Source organism: Podarcis bocagei (assembly GCF_964188305.1).
Source record: "Podarcis bocagei genome assembly, chromosome: 17".
NCBI lineage: Eukaryota > Metazoa > Chordata > Lepidosauria > Squamata > Lacertidae > Podarcis > Podarcis bocagei.
In genome coordinates, this window is record NC_138143.1 from 8,587,621 (window position 1) to 8,607,796 (window position 20,176).

At 47.1% G+C, this 20,176-nt stretch overlaps 1 protein-coding gene across 1 annotated transcript in view; it reads right to left on the reverse strand.

The window, feature by feature from the left end:
* Window positions 1–3,649: 3,649 nt before the first annotated feature.
* Window positions 3,650–20,176, reverse strand: part of LOC308576488 (mitochondrial adenyl nucleotide antiporter SLC25A23-like) — a 50,853-nt gene continuing 34,326 nt past the window's right edge. Inside the window, exons 5-10 of the mRNA XM_081175875.1 lie at window positions 16,127–16,285; window positions 13,827–13,979; window positions 13,418–13,525; window positions 12,302–12,469; window positions 11,733–11,883; window positions 3,650–9,322 (exon numbers count right to left, since the gene is read on the reverse strand). Of these exons, the coding sequence (XP_081032001.1) occupies window positions 9,138–9,322; window positions 11,733–11,883; window positions 12,302–12,469; window positions 13,418–13,525; window positions 13,827–13,979; window positions 16,127–16,285 (924 nt within the window). The 3' untranslated portion in view covers window positions 3,650–9,137. The remainder of the gene's footprint in view (window positions 9,323–11,732; window positions 11,884–12,301; window positions 12,470–13,417; window positions 13,526–13,826; window positions 13,980–16,126; window positions 16,286–20,176) is intronic.

Here is a 20,176-nt window from a genome sequence, read left to right on the forward strand (position 1 = left end):
ATGAAAAGATTGGAAGGATTTGCTGAAAAAACGATTTGAATTAGAATACAAAATTGGGAGGTGTGAGGAGGTCAAGGAAATAAGTAAAGGAAGAAAGCTATGTAAAGGTTTAATCTGTTCTTTTTTTCTATATATCTTTTTTTTAAAATTGAATGTATTTTTATATCCTTTTTTTCTCTTTTTCTGTTACTGTTGTATTCTTTTTTATATTAGGTATTGTTCTTTTTTTCTTTTTGAAACCTTAAACTTTGAATAATTATTATTTTAAAAAAAAGAAATTAAAGAAGTTATGCGTTCCAGCAAGCTTCTGTGTTGTTTATACTCTGCATGAGTATGGTGCTCACGATGCACAGTTGTGAGTCCAGTGCACTTAGACCTGCTTTCCAGGATTGGAAGGTCTCTGGAAGTGCTCCAGTCGTCTCGCCCAGTCGGGGCAGAACCAGTTACTGACCCCAGTCGCTGGCACCGGCTCAAAGGCGTACTGACAGGTGTAACTACATGCATGAATTAAACAGGTTGCATGTGATCTTAATGGTTAATTGTTTTTTAATTATTGTATTCCCCACCCCGGTTTTTAGGTGTTCTTATTTTTATCTGTAAGCTGCCTTGAGTCCTGGCCAAGGGAAAAGGCGGATTATAAGTACGTTATAATGTAATGTAAAAGGTAAAGGACCCCTGGATGGTTAAGTCCAGTCAAAGGTGGCTACGGGGTTGCGGCACTCATCTCGCTTTCAGGCCGAGGGAGCCGGCGTTTGTCCGCAGACAGCTTTCCGGGTCATATGGCCAGCATGTCTAAACCGCTTCTGGTGCAATGGAACACCGTGACGGAAACCAGAGCGCGTGGAAAGGCCATTTATCTACTCGACACAGCGGTACCTATTTATCTACTTCCACTGGTGTGCTTTCCTACTGCTAGGTTGGCAGGAGCTGGGATAGAACAACGGGAGCTCACCCCATTGTGGGGATTCAAACCGTTGACCTTCCAATTGGCATGCCCAGGAGGCTCAGTGGTTTAGACCACAGCAAAGAGAAAGTTCCTTGCTCTTTCTAAACTCTTGGTTGTACTTGGTGGAGAAGCACTTGTTTTGAGCTTGCGAACTGTCTGAATGCGAGTCAGCAGAGGGCACGGCTTCTGCACACATATACGGTTCTCTGTATCCAGTGCTTTTTTACTAGAAAAATAGGTGCCGGTACAGTACTCACTGTAAAGTTGTTACAGTAAGTGCCACACTTTTTAAACAACAACAACAAAGAGAGGTTCCAGTACTGCGTACCCTTGAGTGCCCCCTGGGGGAAAAAAGCACTGCCTGTATCTTTCAGTGTATTAAACCAAACGTTTCCTACTGCCTAGTGTGTGACAAGCTCTTTAAAGAACGGTTAAAGGTGTTTATTGTAAGGATGTCCTGGCTGTGTGCAAAAGGTTCCGTTCTGCTCAGTAGTGTTCACTGGGCCTGTGGATGTTGTTCAGATGTCCATCTTGTAACTGCATAGATGGGTTATTTGTTCCAAAGGTAGGGAGGAAATGTCCTAGTTCTTCAGAAAGAAAGTTATGCTAAATAATGCGCTGTGAAACCCCAGAAGATCATTAGGGGGTAGTTTTAATAAAACTTAAAAACTATGATAAAGTAACATTAATAATTCTGCCATATACCCTCTGAAACGCTTTTGTGTACTCCCTGGGGGTTCATGTATCACACTTTGGGAAGTACAGTGGTACCTCGGGTTACAGACGCTTCAGGTTACAGACTCTGCTAACCCAGAAAAAGTACCTCGGGTTAAGAACTTTACTTCAGTATGAGAACAGAAATCGTGTGGCGGCAGCAGCGGGACGCGCTATTAGCTAAAGTGGTGTCTCAGGTTAAGAACAGTTTCAGGTTAAGAATGGACGTCCAGAACAAATTAAGTTCTTAACCCGAGGTACCACTGTATGGCCCTAAAGTGTTGCACCTCTTCCCAGTTTTGTATCAACCCTTAAGTCCTGAAGAGCAAACATGGGTGTGGTTCCCTGATAGTGCCTGGTTGCTTGTGTAGTTGAGGCAGCCCTGAAATGCAGGCCAATTTCTAGCCAGTTGCTCATGCAAATTATGAAGTCTTAGAACCATAGAATTGTAGCGTTGGAAGGTACCCCAAGTGTCATCTAGTCCGACCTCCTGCAATGCAAGAATCTCATCTAAAGCATCCATGACAGGCGGCCATCCCAGTGTCATTTGTTCAAATTGAACAATATGCAGTTTGCAAGTCCAGAATTTTACAGAGATGCTTAATGTTTAGAAATCATCAGTTGATATGTCCTCAGTGAGTAGAATGTTCATGTGTCTTGGTGACTGAATAATCTCTCCTCTTTGTGATGGTAACACACCTCAGAAGTAAGGGCTTATCTATACTTAGCTTTCCTCCGCTCTTGCCAGGCACGGTCCATGCTTTAAAGCTCCAAGTGCTCCCCACCTTTTCTCTCTAGAGCTTTCCCTGCAAAAGCCTGCCCTTTAAAGCTCAGTCAGAGCAAATGGCAATCAGTGAAAAAACTAAATTGATGTTTGCTCAGGTTGAGCACTAAAGGGTGGGTCTTTGCGGGGAATGCTCTGGTGCAAAAAACCCCCTCAAACCAAACTGAATAACATATATGGAACTTTTAAATGCGGACCAGTGTCTGGATAGTATGGGGAAGAGGTTAAATGTGGATAAGCCCTAAAAGGGAGCGGCAGCTGTAGCCAAATTCTGTATTTTCAGTTTTGGAGGCAGAGAGAGCTGTGGGTAAGCTGCAATAGAAGCATTATTGGGAGGCTGTGGCTCCCTTTGGGAACTTGGTGCACAGTCAGCAGCTTTGTGACCCTGCTACACCACTGCCTGCTTTCACCAGGCACTACTTGCAAATTGCATAAATTGAATATTACAAAGACACCCAGAGGACTTATTCACACCTCTGCTTGCCCCACCACTTTTCCCCGGGGAAACACGATCTTCAGCACTGAATCAAAACAAACTGCAATTGGTTTTTCCATGGATTGCTATTTGCTCCAGTTCAGTGCCAAAGAGCTGCTTTTCTGGGGTAATGCAGCAGGGAAAAGGCAAAACCACTTGGATCCATGCCTAGAAAATGAAGGATGAGCAGAAAACTGCTTGGGCCCATGCTTCCAGGCATGGAGAACTGGAGGTGTGGACGAGCCCTAAGTATCCAGTACTCTTCCCTCCAAAGGAGCCACGCTGTAGTGCAGGGATAGTGAGCCCGTGGTCCTCCAGATGTCCTGAAATGCAACTCGCATCAACCCTGACTATTGACTATGCTGGCAAAGGCTTGCAGGAACTGGAGTTCAACCACATCAATGTTACAGGTTCTCCAGCTCTGCTATAACATGATCCCTGCAACTTCTCACAGTTTGGTTTGCGTGTGAGTAACAATACTATACAGTTGGAACAGATGCAAAATGTTCACTCCAATCAAGCCATAAAACCACACTGTACTGGCAAGCCAGGAGGGCTGGTGAACCTTGCACAGAATTCCTGTCTCTCTTGGGTCAGGAAGTTAAGAATAATGAATTTAAATGCAGCTCCTAGTACAAAGGCAACATAGATATGGTTGATTCCTGCCCTAAAATGTTTGTACTCTGCAACTGAAACCATTTTCATAATAAGCAGGCCAAGAAACATAAAGGAAAGTTTAGAAAATTTATTAGTGTGTGTTCTTTTTTCCCTTTGAAATACCAACACAAAACGCAGCAGCAACAGATGTATGGAAGTAGCCTTGCTGGAGTCTGATTCAGGCAACATTTATAAAGAAAGTGCAAGATGAATGCAAAAGCTGTGGGTAGGACTTTCCACTTTGCTCTGTCCCTAAAAAATGGATTCTGTGTTAGAATCCAGCCCCCACACTGGTTTTCCTGGGAGAAAGTAACAAGAGGTAGCTGTTTTCTCTGTAGAAAATTTTAGTCAGGGATCATTTGATATTTACACCTTTTCAATGCTCAAAGAGTCATGCAGCAGGAAGCCCAGGGCCACAACTGGATAACAGGATATACAGCTGTTTTGCAAACTCAATGGCAGGAGGGGATCTGAAGGCTAACAGGTCCTTTGCCCCACAGTCAAATTCTCCAAACTTTTACTTACATCTACACCATGCTTTAGGTCACATACTAAATTAACCCCCTCACTATGGTTGCTAGTCTACATCTCAAATATTTTCCCTAAAACACCTTTAAATGTGCAGCTGACAAAGGAGATGAGGCAGCGACAGCTTATCCCACTCATTTTCCCCCCAGTGTTTTTATTCACCCACCTTCTGGGCAGCACATATGGGGATCTCTCTTGCTATAGCTAGCAGAGGAAGAAGCATAACATGGGAATGGGCAGCAGAAATGGCCTCTGCCTTTTCTCCCAATTTGTTGACGGGAGGGTGGGGACCTCAAGGCTGCAACTGAGCAATCCTACCTGTCCTCCCCAGTGTTGCAAGCAGGAGAGGGGCGAGTTGCCCCAAGCATGAGATGCCAGTCAGGCTCAAGGAATGCTTTTAGTTTCACTTCATCCCTGTGAGCTCCCAAGTCTTGCCTGTTTCTTAACTCCTGCTCTCTCCCTTTTGCTACTAAAATCAAAGTGCCATTAACCTCAAATCATAAGTTTCCACTGAAAACAATATTAAACATCTTTCTACCATTGCCTCAGTTCTGTACAGTGGGTTCCTCACCTTTCTATCTCTTCTGGATTTTTGTACCATCAGCCCAGGAACACAACCAGCTAGGAATACTGGCAGGTATATACATTTATAATTGCTCTTCATTTCTTATAGGTAAGGTCTCCTGTTAAATGCTCTGAAAGAGAGAGCTGGTATTCAGCAACTACTTTTTCCTTCGCTGCAATCGGAGAAGCTACAATTGTGGAACTAATGTCTTCCTCAAAGCTCTTTAAAGGGATCATAACCCCCATCTAACTTGGAATAGGTTCACCATGCCCATCAGGCAACACAGAATCATAGAGCTGGAAGAAAGGCAAAGGTCATCTCATCGAACCCACCTTCAATGAAGTAATCACAACTAAAGAATCCCTGAAAGATAGCCACCCATATCTCCAATGAAATAAAGTCTGCCACCTTCCTAGGTTGTTCATTCCACTGTTGAAAACCTCTTACCAGGGCTTTCTTTTAGCTGGAACTCAGTTCTAGCACCTCTCAAGTGGGTGTCATTCTAAGAGAACAAGGGAGGTATTCATGGTGAGTTCTGGCACCTCTTTTTCTAGAAACATAGCGCTGTCTCCTCCCATCTGTCCTCACGTTTAGTTGGAATCACCTTTCTTGTAACTTGAAGCCATCTGGGGCAGGGGAAAACAAGCTTGCTGGCTCTTCCATGTGACAACCCTTTAGCTATTTGAAGATGGCTATCATATCCCCTCTCCAGGCAAAACATACCCAACTCCCTCAACTGTTTTCATAAGGCTTGGTTTCCAGACCCTCGATCATCTGGGTCACCTTCCTCTGCACGTTCCAGCTTCTCAATATCCTCCTTAAATCGGAGACAGAATATTTCCCTTAGCCACAGGGAAATTCAGGTTCCTCACACTAATTACTGCTAGTGCAGTGAGCCACCGGAGAGTCGTGCAAGCTGCACAGTGTACTGACAACCGCACAAATTCTCTCCTCTTTCTTTGGCATCTCTTTCTGGTGAGGCTTCCACACTGACACAACTGCTATCTGGACGAGCCCTTGAGGCTGAGATTCCAAACCTGTGCAACACAAGAGGGGCCCAAGCCAACGTCATGCACTGCACTCTGTTGCCCCTTGAAACATGGATGTCCTGTGCAGCATTGACCCCCTTCCCTCCCAAGACACCACACATCCACACCATATAGCACATGGCTCCCCCCCCAAAAATCCTGGGAATGGTAGTTTGCCCCTTGCAGAACTACAGTTCCCAGCGCCCACAACAAATTACAGTTCCCAAGAGTCTTGTGGATTCTTGTGCAATAAACATGAATAAAATGCAGCGCTCTTTCTACATTTGAACACATGGCTTATGATCATCAGTCTTGTTTAGAAACCTATTTGGACACACAGACTGCTTATATTAATTTATATGTTTAAATTAGAAGTGATGAAATATTTTTATTGTTAACATCAGCCGGAAATTCTCAATTTTTATTTTTCTCTTTTTGTTATACAGTACCTTGGTACTCGGAACGGTTTGGCTCCTGAACACCGCAAACCTGGAAGTAAGTGTTCCGGTTTGCGAATGTTTTTCAGAAGACAAACGTCCAACGTGGCTTCTGCTTGAGTGCAGGAAGCTCATGCAGCCAACCGGAAGCCGCACCTTGGTTTTCGAACCGTAAACAGGCTGCTGGAACAGATTACGTTTGAGAACCAAGGTACCACTGTGTTTGCATTTTTTAAAAAGTATTAAAATACGGCCATGTATATCAACCCAAGAGACTGATTTCCTGACATATGAATTCCCAGACAAAGCCAGGGGCAGATTTAGGACAGCACAACTGGTTCCTCTGGCCAGGGGGCAGGGGCAAAGGGGGCACCTTCTTGCTTCCTTCCCAAAGTCTAGTAAGTGTTTGCTTTGGCAAGGAGGTGTGAGGGTTCTAACAGGTTAGTGCTTTCCCAGCTTTGGGAAGGCAGCACAAGCCTCGGGGAGGAGGGCAAATTTTGGCCTCACACAGGGCGCCATATTACCAAGGTCCACCCCTGACACAGCTCAACACTACACCTGACACATTTGAAGGAATCACAGAGGCTTCACTGTAGTCCAGAGATCACAATCTCACCCTTGAGCCTAAAGGGAGGAGGGAACAATATGACCTGCAGTTACAAGGAAGATACCTTCCCAAAGGTTGTGTGTGTGTCATGGGGCAGAGCCTCGCTGCTGCCGTAAACATTGCTACTGCTTGTCTGGGGTCTGAGGTCCCACAGCTTCAACCTACTGTAGATGCCACTGCTGACTTCCTATTGTCTTGGAAGCTGATCATGAAAAGTACAGGTGCACCGTTTTGAGCATAAAAGTATCCCATTAAAACAACCACCACCACCCTATCCACATCTGTGTCCCAAGTACAGTCATACTTTGGAAGTCGAATCTGTTCCAGAAGTCTGTTTGACTTCCAAAACGTTCAGAAACCAAAGCGCTGCTTCTGATTGGCTGCAGATAGCTCCTGCAACCAATCAGAAGCCCCGCCGGAGGTTTGGCTTCCAAAAGAACATTCAAAAACTGGAACACTCACTTCCGGGTTTTGATCATTTGGGAGCCAAAGCGTTTGAGATCCAAGGTACGACTGTATTAAACTCTGAGGGAACTTGGGTTATTGTTGCCTTCTTGTGGTTACAAAAGTGCCGTCTCTAACATTTGGCGGCCTTCCCTGGTCCTGCCCTTTGGTTGCAAAGCATGGGAGCAATGCTTGCGGGAAATCTCAGCAGCCAGCGAGGTTCCTGAATATAGCTGCTGGTACTGGTGGTGGGAGGAATTTAGTGCCCTTCATATCATCTTGCCCGTGATTAGCAGAAGCAGAAATGACTATGGAAAACAAAGATGAAAGCTTTTCTTGCCACAGATTTTTTTTCCTGCTGTTAAATGTTTTTAGTGCGACTCTGGTTACACTGTATAGATCCCTTCAGCCGAGGCTTGGAACCCTAATGCCCCAGAACTGTACACATTAGAAGATAGTGCTCCGGGTAATCTTTTGAAAACAGGTTTTTATTTTTATTACTATGATTGCTGGGTGGTGGGTGGGGAGGAAGGTATTTCTGGGCAATCTTTCTACCTGCCATCCTGACTTTTCTACATCTTTCAAAGCAATATCCCGCGGGGGGGGGGGGGAGAGGAAAAATAAGTTCCTACCTCCTTTGTATTGCAACTTGCCAATACGTAGAGGTAAGCAAGACAGAAGAAGGCCATGGAAACCAGGGAGCATGGATTCAAGGGCTGTTGTTGGTGTGTGTGTGTGTGTGTGTTTGTGTGTGTCACTTCTTAAGCCGCAGTGCTGCTGTGACCAGCGCAAACATCTCCCAGCAAGCAGAAATGTGTTCACACAAGAAATCCAGAGACCTCAGGTAATGTGTGTTGACGACCACAGCAAATAGCCCTTGAAATGTCTTTCTCCATTGTCCACCACCTCAGAGGGGAAAGGGAAGGTTTGGGGATGGGAAGACATTTCAGTTCCATCTCCCGATGTCTAGGTCGAGAAGAGAGTGCAGACCAGTCTTATAAGTTAAAAACAAGTCAACGTGCAAAATATACAGACACCTTCCACATATGTAAAGATAACGCAGTGCTGGGCTGAAATGCAACTCCTTGGCACTCCAGCGCCCCCACAGGATGTGGAAGAGAGAGGAATGGAAGAGGGATCAACGTGGTTCAGTTTTTGCAGCTGGATATCGGGTGGAGTAAGAACGTGTCCTCGGGTATCCTCAAACCCCAGATGCCAGGGTGTCAACAAAAGGGCTTGGAAAACTCCTGGTTGCAATCGCTGAATTTTCTAACTCCTCCAGTGTATGGCAGATTGTCCCTGAATGCATCATCTCCAGTGCTGAGACACCGTGGGTGAAGTGGGGCGAAGAGTACCTTCCCCATTTTGCTTACAGGATAGCTGCTCATTCCAGATCTGGCCAGAAGTCACGGGCGATGAACGTCGGTGGGGTTGGTTTCCTGCTGGATCGCAGTATGGCTGGCAGAAATACTCAGAACAGGAAACATGCTGGGGGCGGGCAGGGAAGAAGATGACACACATGCAGCGAGAATGGCAGGCTCCTGGCGAGTAGCCTTGACTCAGAAGCAAGCCCGTTTGAGGTGGCTGTCCCCAGAGACTCCAGCACTTGGGAGACCTATGAAAATCTACCTCAGAAGGGCCATGGCACTTCCCATCCTCTGGTGTCTGGCGGTGGGACGGGGGACACCTTTGTAAGCAAGTGGGACAGGCCTCCTTGGTCCTCCTTGCTGAGGAAGAACTCTGCTTTTCTGGGGATGAGGAGAACAAGGGCCCGCTCACTCCAGCACTCTCTGGCCTTCCTCCGCCCAGCTGCCCACTCCCTGCCCCACAGGGCACTAGAGCAGAGGAGGTACGTCCCCACCTACTGCTGCCTTCAGGACACACTGTCGGGAGGAGCGGTCCTTCTTGAGAGGCAGGTCTTGGCCACTTTGGGGAAGCAGACTTCATCCGCTTCATCTGGACGTGACCCCCAGAGCCTGCTTCATGTTCTCATACACAACGTAGCTGATGCTGACGGCAGGAATGACCTTCATGAAGTTGGGGGCAATGCCGCGGTAGAGGCCCAGCACCCCTTCTCGAGAGAGGATGTGCCTGAAGAGGCCCAGCATGCTCAGCTGTGGGGCACCTTCAATGGTTGCTGCAGAGAGAGGGGAAAGGAGCAGAGAGGTCAGGGCCACATGTCTGAAAGCTTCTCCAACAAAGTTCCAGGAGAGGGTCGCTTCTGTTTCTGCAAATGGCCCCAGCTTTTAATTAACGTTATAGCTGTTTCAGCATAGGAATGGAATGAGAACGTTCAGCGAGACCCGACCGAGGAGGTTCCTGCATCAACAGTGATTGGATGGAACCCACCCCTGCTCGGGCCCACCCAACCTCTGTGTGGGAATGATCAGGGAAGCAGGAGAGGATATATTGTTTCATAATATCCTTCCTAACTTGCTTTAGCAAGTCCCTTTACTTAGCAGAGTACATTCCCCTTTTAAATGTGCACAGCAGTTAGGTGGTTGCAAGCTCGTATAAGCTTCTCAATATAGGATTCCTGGTAATTCCCTTTTCTCCCCCTTAAAAAGAACAGACACAACACAATCTTGTGTAAAAAGTATAAAAGAAGTTTACTCACACATTCAGTTCACAGATGGATCCCTGAAGGCAGATTTAGGTTACAAAGTATATACACGTGGAATCTATCCCATATGGAGATAATCCCTTTGTCTTCTGTCGGCTGAAAGCCAACAGAACATCTCTAGCTAAAAAGCTGTTGCTTCTCCAATGAATGGAGTCAAAGAGAGAGAGGGGGCTGTGTGCCTAGTGCTTTTGTTACCTGCACAGGTAAGGTCATGCCCACCTCTAGTCACATGCAGAGGAAGCCTGTCCCAGCCCAGGAGGAAACATGAAGTTTTCTACTAGCTGGAGCAAACATCCCCTTTCATGTCCACTCTAGGAATGTTGTATTTGACTGCTCTCTGTGTATCTTGGTGAGGCCTATCCAACAATCCAGAGCAGAGTTGTCAACTTCATTGCCGGCTCCAGGTTTCAGAGCGCCCTTGGCAAGATGTCCTCAGTAGGTGTCCCCCCCCCGGATCGAGCCCCCCACTCCTCCTCACTGACAGTCTCTCACTGCCCTCTTCCTTTGGGCCAAATCCCAAACTGCCCTGAGGGCGAGTGCAAGGCATGTGAACGATGGCGCTGTGTCGCAGGCCTGGAGAACCTCTGCCCCCCGGGCTGAATCAGGCTGTGTTCTCTAAGCCACCTGCCCCACACCTGATATCATAGGACATTAGGTGTGGGACAGGAAAAGGTGTAGCTGCAAAGGAGCAACATGTGTTCCTGGTCTTTCCCTGCCATGCAGGGCTTGCTGTCAGTGCTAACAGCAAGCCTTCCTGGGATCAGCTGTGCTACGGAGTCTCCAACAAGGAACAAGGTAGAGCTGATCACTGCTGAAGGCAGGGCTTGCTGTCAGGAACAATCAGCTGACCAGCGCAGACAGCAAGCCCAGCTTGGGAGCTCAAGAGTGAAGGGGTTCTGTGCAAGGGAACGTTTCTCATCTGCAAACCAGCTTGAATTCATGGGAGGCAATGATGACTTCAGGTGATTGACTTGTGAGCAACCTGATGCCCACCTCTGATACTTGCCTCAACCACATCCCTACCTGCTTGTGCACTGTCTCACCAGAGTGTTACATGTTCTGGCGATCTCCCGCTTGGCCTACTTCAATGCGCTCTGCGTGGGTCTACCTTTGAAGGCGACTCAGAAACTACAATTAATCCAGAACGTGACTGCTAGACTGGTGACTGGGAGCAGCCTCTGGGACCATATAACACCGGTCCCGAAAGGCCTACACTGGCTCCCAGTAAGTTTTCGACCACAATTCAAACTGTTGGTGTTGACTTTAAAAGCCCTAAATGGCCTCGGCTCTGTATACCTGAAGGAGTGTCTCCACCCACATCGTTCAGCCCGGACACTGATGTCCAGCTCCGAGGGCCTTCTGGTGGTTCCTTTGTTCCGAGAAGTGAGGTTACAGGGAACCAAGCAGAGGGCCTTCCCATCTGCAGAATGCTGTCTCATGAGATGTCAAGGAGATAAATAACTATACAACTTTTAGAAGACATCTGCAGGCAGCCCTGTACTGGGAAGTCTTTAACGTTTGATGTTTTACTGTGGTTTTATAATTTATAATTGGAAGCTGCCCAAAGAGCCTAGCGCTGTCTGATGAGATCACAGAGCAGAGTCAGGTGAAGCCTGACGGTGTGTGTGTGTGTGTGTGTGTGTGTGTGTGTGTGTGTGTAGAGGTCTAAACTGAAAACTCATGGTCAGCCTTGAAACTCAGCAAGGATGAGGAGATATTGTTATGTTAACAGGCCATTGTTTCTTAGCCCTTCCAGGCTCTCTTCCCCCCTCCTCTCAGAGTTTCTTCCCCACACTCCTTATGTCCCCCTATTGTTAATGGGGCTTTGCAGTTAGTCCAGCCTCCTGCTCATTACACCTCAGTCACAGCCACCTTCAGTGCTCTCCTTGGAGGCCAGACTGTCTGGACGATGCTGCAATCTCACCTTGGGCTTGCATCCGGGTCCGCACCAGAGCTAGCGGGTAGCTGGCGATCTGGCCGCAGGTGCTGGAGACAGTGCCACAGCCCAAGAGCACCAGAACGCCTGGGTCAGCTGTGTCCTTGCTGTACTTCTGCAACCAGGTGTTCTTCAGCGTCTGCCACAAAAGGAAGGGGAGAGGGGAAGTCGGTAACTGGCACAGGTGCATCCCAGGGCCTAACACAGATGGGGAGGTAGCAGCTTTCATGCTGAGCCTTGGAATCTGGCGAGATTTAGCCACTCAGCATGGGAGAGAAAGGGTTCCTGCAAGAGTGGTGGCAGTGTCTTTCAAAAGGGCCTCAAGGAGAAAAGGCTTCCAGGTCAGTATCCTTCCTCACAGAGGACTAGCAGAATGCTGTGTTACTTTTATGGTTGTTAGTTGCTCTGAGCCTGGCTTCGGCTGGGGAGGGCATGATACAATTTTATTATTATTATTATTATTATTATTATTATTATTATTATTATTATTATTATTATTATTATTTGAGGTTGAGGTTCCCTTGCTGTTTGTGCCAACCCCATGCCCAGTCACTCACCTCGTAAACTGCCAGGTCAATGCCAGCGTAGGGAATGATGCCCAGCATGTTTGGCAGGTAGCCCTTGTAAAAGGCACGGATCCCTTCCTTCCGCAGGACCTGCCTGGCACAGTCCGCCACCCCTGAGTACTGACCCGTCTTGCGGAGGGTGAGCCGGGTTTTTAGAACCTGGAGAGGGAGGGGGAGTCAGATGAACTAAGGCATGAATATCCCTCTTTTATCCGTCACCCCCTCATATTAAGCAACAGCACCCAGTCTGCAATCATGACAGCCATGTTTCTCTAGATGGCACAGGGAAAGAGACCGGTACAGTCATACCTCATGTTACGTTTGCTTCAGGTTGCGCCTTTTCAGGTTGCGCCCTGCGGCGACCCGGAAGTACTGGAAAGGGTTACTTCTGGGTTTCGCCGCTCGCACATGTGCAGACGCGCAAAATGACATCACATGCATGCGCAGAAGCGGCAAATCATGACCCGCACGTATGCAGATGTGGGTTGCATTCTTTTCAGGTTGCGAACGGGCCTCCACAACGGATCCCGTTCGCAACCAGAGGAACCACTGTACATCTGAAATGAAACTTTGTTAAATAAAATCCCACCATACTGAAAAGAAATGATCAGGACCTTTCTGTCCCTTAAATACAAAATTTCCTTCTGGTGAAATGTCTTCATAGTATCTGTCCACAAATTAGCAGGGACAATGGAGAAATTGCATTGCAGAGGCCTGCTTGGTTGGGGCAGAGGGGAATACTTCTCCTAGGCCTGTATTAGTTAGCAGTACAATGGAACATCGGTTCTCGAACAACTCCATTGACGAAAGTTTCAGAACCCAAACGCCGAAAACCTGGAAGTAAACGCTTCCGTTTTTGAATGCACCTCGGAAGTTGAGCGGCTTCCGCTGTGTGAAAATTTTCTCAATTGAATTTTCTGACAGCCCTTTGCGCCTCGGTTTTCGAACATTTCAGAAGTTGAACTGTCTTCCAGAATCGATTACGTTCAAAAATCGAGGTTCCACTTTAGTGCTAGGTTCTCACATTCATTTGGGCGGATATCATGGATGAAGTCAGCAACAGAATAAGAATTGGCCCCTCAAGCTCTACTACCAAAGAAAACTTACCTCCATGGGGTAGATTATGGTCTGTGCTGTGGCACCAGCCAGGGAGCCAGCAATAAATCTCTCCTGCACCCTCAGTGTTTCCTGCTGCCCACGAATTGCCCGCTTGATCTGCAACGATAAGCAATGGATTGCGAGCCACAGATAGATTTGGTGAACTCTCCCCTTAGGCACTTTGGGCTGAATGAAGGCAATGCAGCTGAGTAAAAGAAGCGTGATCCTTTTAGGGCGAGTTCTTGCAATAAAGACATGCCCAAGGTGGAGTTCCAGGCACTTAGGTATGGGAAATACTGTGCAGCATGAAGTCATTGTTCTGTCCAGTAATGAAGGACTTTAAAAAAGGGAATTAAAATGCTGTGTGCACGTGCACAGGGACAACATGCAAAGCTGCATCCCCGCCCCCAGGCTGTACCTGTTCGTAGGCCATGAACTTGATGGCAGACTCAGGTGCGATCTTGAGCACATTGATCCCGTTGCCTCGCCACAGGGAGCGGATGCCTCCTTCGCGTATCATGCCTCGCAGTCCACCCAAAACGTTCATACTGTTGTTCTTGGAGGCGTGAACCTACAAGCAAGATGGAACCACAACATCAGGGTCTGGGCAAGGAAAAGAGAACCGCCCCTTCTTCTTGAAAGCATAAGCAACAATGGGCATTTTTCAGGGGTTGGGGCATCAATGAAAAGCGAGTGTGTGTTGCGGGAGCTGCATCCCAGTATCCTTTGCAGCATTCCAAAAAGGCCCCTCAAATTTCACAATGGAGCCCACTGGGAAGGCACAGGAGGCAAGATTGCTAAATGCGCAAGATTTAAAGACTCCCAAAAGGTGTTGCTGCTATTTTCTGGGAGAAAGGAGGAAGGATGCAGAGGTTGGCGTTTATCCTATGGAAAAATTAGGAACACTAGGAAAAGACTCTGACACAGCCATGTTCTTCTTCATTGTGGCTGATGCAACTCTTTGATTGTATACAGTGTCCTCTATGGTGTGCAGTGGTTAGAGTGTTAGACTAAGACCTGGGAGAGCTTGGAAAAAAGCTTGGGAATATGAGTGCAATAACTAAATACCGTATTTTTTGCTCTTTAAGACTCACTTTTTCCCTCCTAAAAAGTAAGGGGAAATGTGTGTGCGTCTTATGGAGCGAATGCAGGCTGCGCAGCTATCCCAGAAGCCAGAGCAGCAAGAGGGATTGCTGCTTTCACTGTGCAGCGATCCTGCTTGCTGTTCTGGCTTCTGAGATTCAGAATATTTTTTTTCCTGTTTTCCTCCTCCAAAAACTAGGTGCGTCTTGTGGTCTAGTGCGTCTTATAGAGCAAAAAATACGGGTAAATGAAATCTGTTTCCCTAAATGTTAAGGTTTGCTTAGGGGAGTAGATAAGGTTTAACACTAGTCAGAAAGTAAGCCACCTTCTGCGAAGATATAAGCTCTGTAGGTCTTGCATGCACCTCTCCACTTCCCCCAACATCCAGTCTCTCCTCCCATTTGCTATCTTTAAATGCTGCGGGCGAAGAGATTGGTCTTTTTCAACAATTCCCAAGGCCAGTCTTTCAAAACGTACTTCAAACAGTGGTCACGGTATTTCAAAATGTGTTTTGGGCCATGCCATAGGGAGCTGTGGTCTCCGCTTGGAGTTTAATGCCAAGGGCAGAAGCTAAGAGGCGCAAGAAGTTTTGAACTCACACGCCGACTTTCAGCAAATGGCCAGCTCTGCTGTAGTTGAGCCTGCAGATAATAGCATCGCTTGCACTCATCAGAGTGCTGTCTTTGGACTTGGTGGAATTCCAAGACCAGTAAACCCAATGAGAAGGCTAATTCTACACAGCCGTTTCCCCTGCTATATTTCAGGAATCAGGGAGGTACCGTATTTTTCGCTCTATTAGACGCACCGGACCATAGGACGCACCTCCTGCAAAAGCCAGGGATAGCCGTGCGAAGCCTCCGCAGGGCAGTGGGATGAAGGCTCCCCGCTGCCCTGCGGAGGCTTCGTGCTGCTAAGGCAGAAGCTAGAGGGAGCACTGTGCAGTGCTCCCTCTAGCTGTTCTGGCTTCTGGGGTAGCCCGTGAAGCCTCCGCAGGGCAGTGGGGAGCCTTCATCCCGCTGCCCTGCGGAGGCTTCGCGGGCTACCCCAGAGCTGCTCAGGAGCGCAGGGCATCTGCGCGCAGCCTGCCTGCTGCTCCCAGGGCTGGAGGGGGAAGCCCGGGTTCCCCCCCCAGCCCGAAAGAGCAGCTCAGGGAGCAGCCTGCCTGCTGCTTCCATAGCTTGTTGGGGCTGGCGGGGGAAGCCCGGGTTTCCCCCGCCAGCCCCAAAGAGCGGCTCAGGAGCGTGCCGCACTCCAGCAATTCAGCTCCAGGGACCACACATTCGCTCCATAAGACGCGCCGACATTTCCCCTTAGTTTTTCAGAGGGAAAAAGTGTCTCTTATGGAGCGAAAAATACGGTAAATGAAAGACCCCTGAACCTGTTGGCTCCTGCCCTTCGGGTATCTCTGTTGTATGGGGTAGCCCTTTTTCTCCTTTTATAGTCTTCATGTGTAACATGCTATGTAAACAAACAAAACTGGTCATAACATCCTCAGCATGGCATTCTGGGACAAAACAGAGGCCCTTTTGAGTTTGTCATTGCCCCACACCACATGAACTGATGCCACCATTCCAGGTCCCAATGCAGAATGAAATACTGTTTCCTCTCCCTCCGTAATTCTTAGCAGCTCCTTGCCTGCATGAAGACTTTCAGTCGGTCCAATGGGGCAGTTCCAGTCCTGGAGACAGCACCAGCCATGGCTCCAGCAATGAGCTGCTTCCACCACATCCCTGTCTTCTTCTCCTTCTCGGAAAACTCATCTGGGACGGTGAGGCACTCGCCAATGTCAAGGACCTGCAGATGAATGCGGTCAGAAGAGGAAAAAGCTAAAGAAAAGACAAGCAGCTCTGCCCATATTTGACTGAGAAGCATCTGTTATTAAGGAGACACTTCCAGGGTGGAATCTAGACACATATAAAAAAAAGTTGTGAAAATGTTTTTTTAAAAAACAAAAAACGCTTTGAAAAACATGTTGAATTTGCCATAGCTCACCATCACCATCTAGTGTCTCATTTGTGTAATGCCCTTTGCAACACACTTAAAACATTTATTTGCAGCTGTCCAGCTGAGTCCCAGGTCTGGATTTACAAATATTCTAAATGCTCCAAAACGTCAATTTCCACCACATTTTAGATTCAAAATTTCAAACTGGAATTTTGTTTAATGGGTGTTTTCTATTGAGCATTGAAATCCGAGTACTTCTCATGTATTCATTGGACTTTCTTGCTTATTTTGACTCAGGCAAATGTAATATATGTCATCTCATAACCTCTCAACTTTCAAATACTACATGATGTCAGCTGCTGTAATGGTTCTAGGGGTTGCTCGTGCGTAAATCGGCGCCACACCTGGCTGGGTTGCCTGAGTGAACCCTTTCTGTCTGGACAGCCACTCGCCCGTGGCTGTCTCAATCGCTGGCAGAATCCGTCAGTGGGCGTTTCTTGAACTTCTTCCAGCAAAGAAGCTCTTTGACGCCTAGTCTGCGCCTATTTTCCCTGTGCGGAAGCCTTCTGCGCAGGGAGGGTGTGGGCATCGGAGGATCCGTGCTCTCCCTGCTGGTCCCCGGCGAGGAGTCTTGGAGCCACCTCGCCGATTCCCCCATCTGCCCCCCTTCTCCACTGGTGCTACGCTGATTTCCTTCCCCAGAAGATGTGCTGCTTCTCTCCCTCCTGGGACACTCTCCGGAATCCCTCTGGAGCCCTCCCTCTCCCTCTGGCTCTGATGGCAGTTCCCTGACAGCTAGCAAATGCTATCGCATATCAGTCGTGCAGTAAGAACGAAACGTGCTCCAAGCTTCCAGCATTCTAGCCAGTGAACACAAAGACACTGGGAATGACTGAGACACTCCCAAGACTTTGTTTTCTTAAAATCATTTAATTAAATCAAATCACTTTGAAGCTGCAGTCCTACAAGTCAATGGAGGGCTTGTTCTGAGCAAACATGGATGGGATTGAATTGCAAACATATTCAACCTTATATTTAGGCTTTTGCTCGTTAGGGTTGACTTATAATGCTCTCCTATTCCATGCAGCTGCGGTGGAATGTTTCCCTGCCTCCCTTCCAAGAATTCTGCCAGTGGATCTGCCATAGCCCATCCCATAGCAGGGAGTGTAAATCACAGTAGATCACAGAAGCCTTGGCTACACCAGCCAGCTAATAACCTGCAGCAGATCCTGTTCAAGGGCAGCAGGAGTTTAATACTGAAAACATTCCTGCGCTCAAGGACTCACATGATTTAATAAGACTAAGCAGAAGATCAGACACATGCAAAAAAAGATCAGTTTGCAGAGAGCTTATTGTAGCGGCAAAAGGCACGGCCGATATTAATGTCGTCAGAGCACCAATGTCCTTGGGATCTCCTCACTTTGGTAAATATTCTCTGGGCTGTTTTGGCTAGAGAGAACCCACACCTTCGCTATGCTTGCATTAACACACACCGACAGGTACAGCTTCCTTTATATACTGTACATTCTCCCTCTTCTCAGGATGATAGGTTTAAATAGATATAATATTCTCTCCCATATATATATATATGAATGAATATGAAGTGATTATTTTAGGAGAGATGTGGGGTAAACGAGTCTGTGCAATATCAGCAGAAGCAACACAACACACACATGCACAACGTTCTCGAAAGCAAAGAGCACTGCTGGATTTGCGTATAAGCTAAACAAGCTACAGCTTAGGGCCCCAGTCTCTTGGGCCCCCCCAAAAAAATTTAAAGGGAAAAAACCCTGAATGTACATTTCCAAAATATAAGATAAAAAAGAAATAAAATAAAACCCGTATTTTGTGTTGTGTAGGCTCCTATTTGTTATGTGCAAATGGCTTTTGATACCTATTAGGTCCATCAATTACCATACAGCATATATTCAACACAAAAATACAGCGACAATTTGTTGTTGGCAAAGGACAGCTGGACACATCAAGGCCCCCATTACCTTCAGCAGCTTAGGGCCTCATCAAACCTAAATCTGGCCCTGGGAAAGAGTGACACTTCTATAGTGAGATGGCAAATTTGTGCAATTTTTATTATTATTATTGAAGAAATAATATTTCGCTGAGAGTGAAATAAGGCAAGCAAGGCCGTGGCTGGGTTATAGGACACAAGGAAATATTTTAGCTAGCGTTGTCTAGAGTGTTTGTCTAGGAACCAGGGAGACTTAGGGTCAAATCTTCACACAACCACAAAGCTCACTGCATGACTGTAGGGTAGCTGGAACATCTCACTCTATCCTAACTCACAGAGTTGTGGGGATAAAGCAGATGTGGGGGAAAGAGGCATACATGCTGCTGTGAGCTCTCTGGGAGTGGGGTGTGGGGTAGGATAGGACACAGATTTAACACACAAATCCATCCAAACTAATTGCAGGAAAGTTTTACACAGAGAAACCTGATAGCACTGTCCTTGTTGGGGACAGAAGAACGGAATAGGTTCTGATGGGCAACAGCTCCCCCTGTGCTCTTTTCAGTGACAGTGGGGAAGACCTGTTGAACTGAACGGGTCGAGACACACCCTCGAGTGTTATTGTTTCCTACAAAAGCAGTGCACCACAAGCCTCATTCTGCACTGAGCGATGGGTTCTGTGCAGCAGGGGTAGCCCAGGTCTGTTGTAAACAAAAATTGCCCTTTTCGCTTATGGGGTATCCAAGAGCCCATATAGAGTCCTTACATCGGTTCCCTATTGGTAGGAGAGAATAACAAAGGCCAACCAGAGAATATTGAGAAGCAGAGCAGCTAGTAAGCTTGATCTTTATTGATCTGTTGCAACAGGGTGCTCCCCTCACCCGTAGGAGAAAGGAGCGACCTAGAAAAATGGTGTGCAAGGCCTTATAAAGACTTTTGAAATTGCCACCCTGTAGATTAAGACCACCCCCAGAAACATCATACATACATCACAGAAGGGGTGTAACCTAAGACCACCCCTCAGCTACATCACACCTACATCACAAAAAGGTGGTCTAAAACAGAACATTTGAATTACAGATGGGTAGCCGTGTTGGTCTGCCATAGTCAAAATAAAAAAATTCCTTCCTGTAGCACCTTAAAGACCAACTAAGTTAGTTCTTGGTATAAGCTTTCGTGTGCATGCACACTTCTTCAGATACACATGTGTATCTGAAGAAGTGTGCATGCACACGAAAGCTTATACCAAGAACTAACTTAGTTGGTCTTTAAGGTGCTACAGGAAGGAATTTTTTTATTAGAACATTTGAATGTTGTTTTTCTCCTGTCTTTGTTTATCTCCTGTCTGGCAGGTTACTTGATTGGATTTCCTAGGTAGCCTGGCTAGTCTTTTGTAATGATAAATACTTAGTTCCTGGGCCATGTCACAGGCTCACACCCTATTCAAACACAGACATACCCTTAAGACAGGATTTGTGAAGGAAAAGACAATGGGGAGGCTTTTCCATTTTCCTTTGACCTTGCAGAGAAAACATTTGGTCAGTTTGGGAATCAAAATGGTTCCAGGTCGGTCTTCCTGTGCTGATCTATGTATGTATTTGGTTGGTACACTTATGAACATTTATCATATGTCTAAGACCATAAAATTCCTATCACACCATCTCCCATCATCCTTGACCGCTGACCGTGTTAACTGGGGCTGGCAGGAGTGGGAGGCCAACATCACCCAGAGGTCACCATGCTGCCTATCGCCACCACAAGCGCCTGCCCACAGCTGC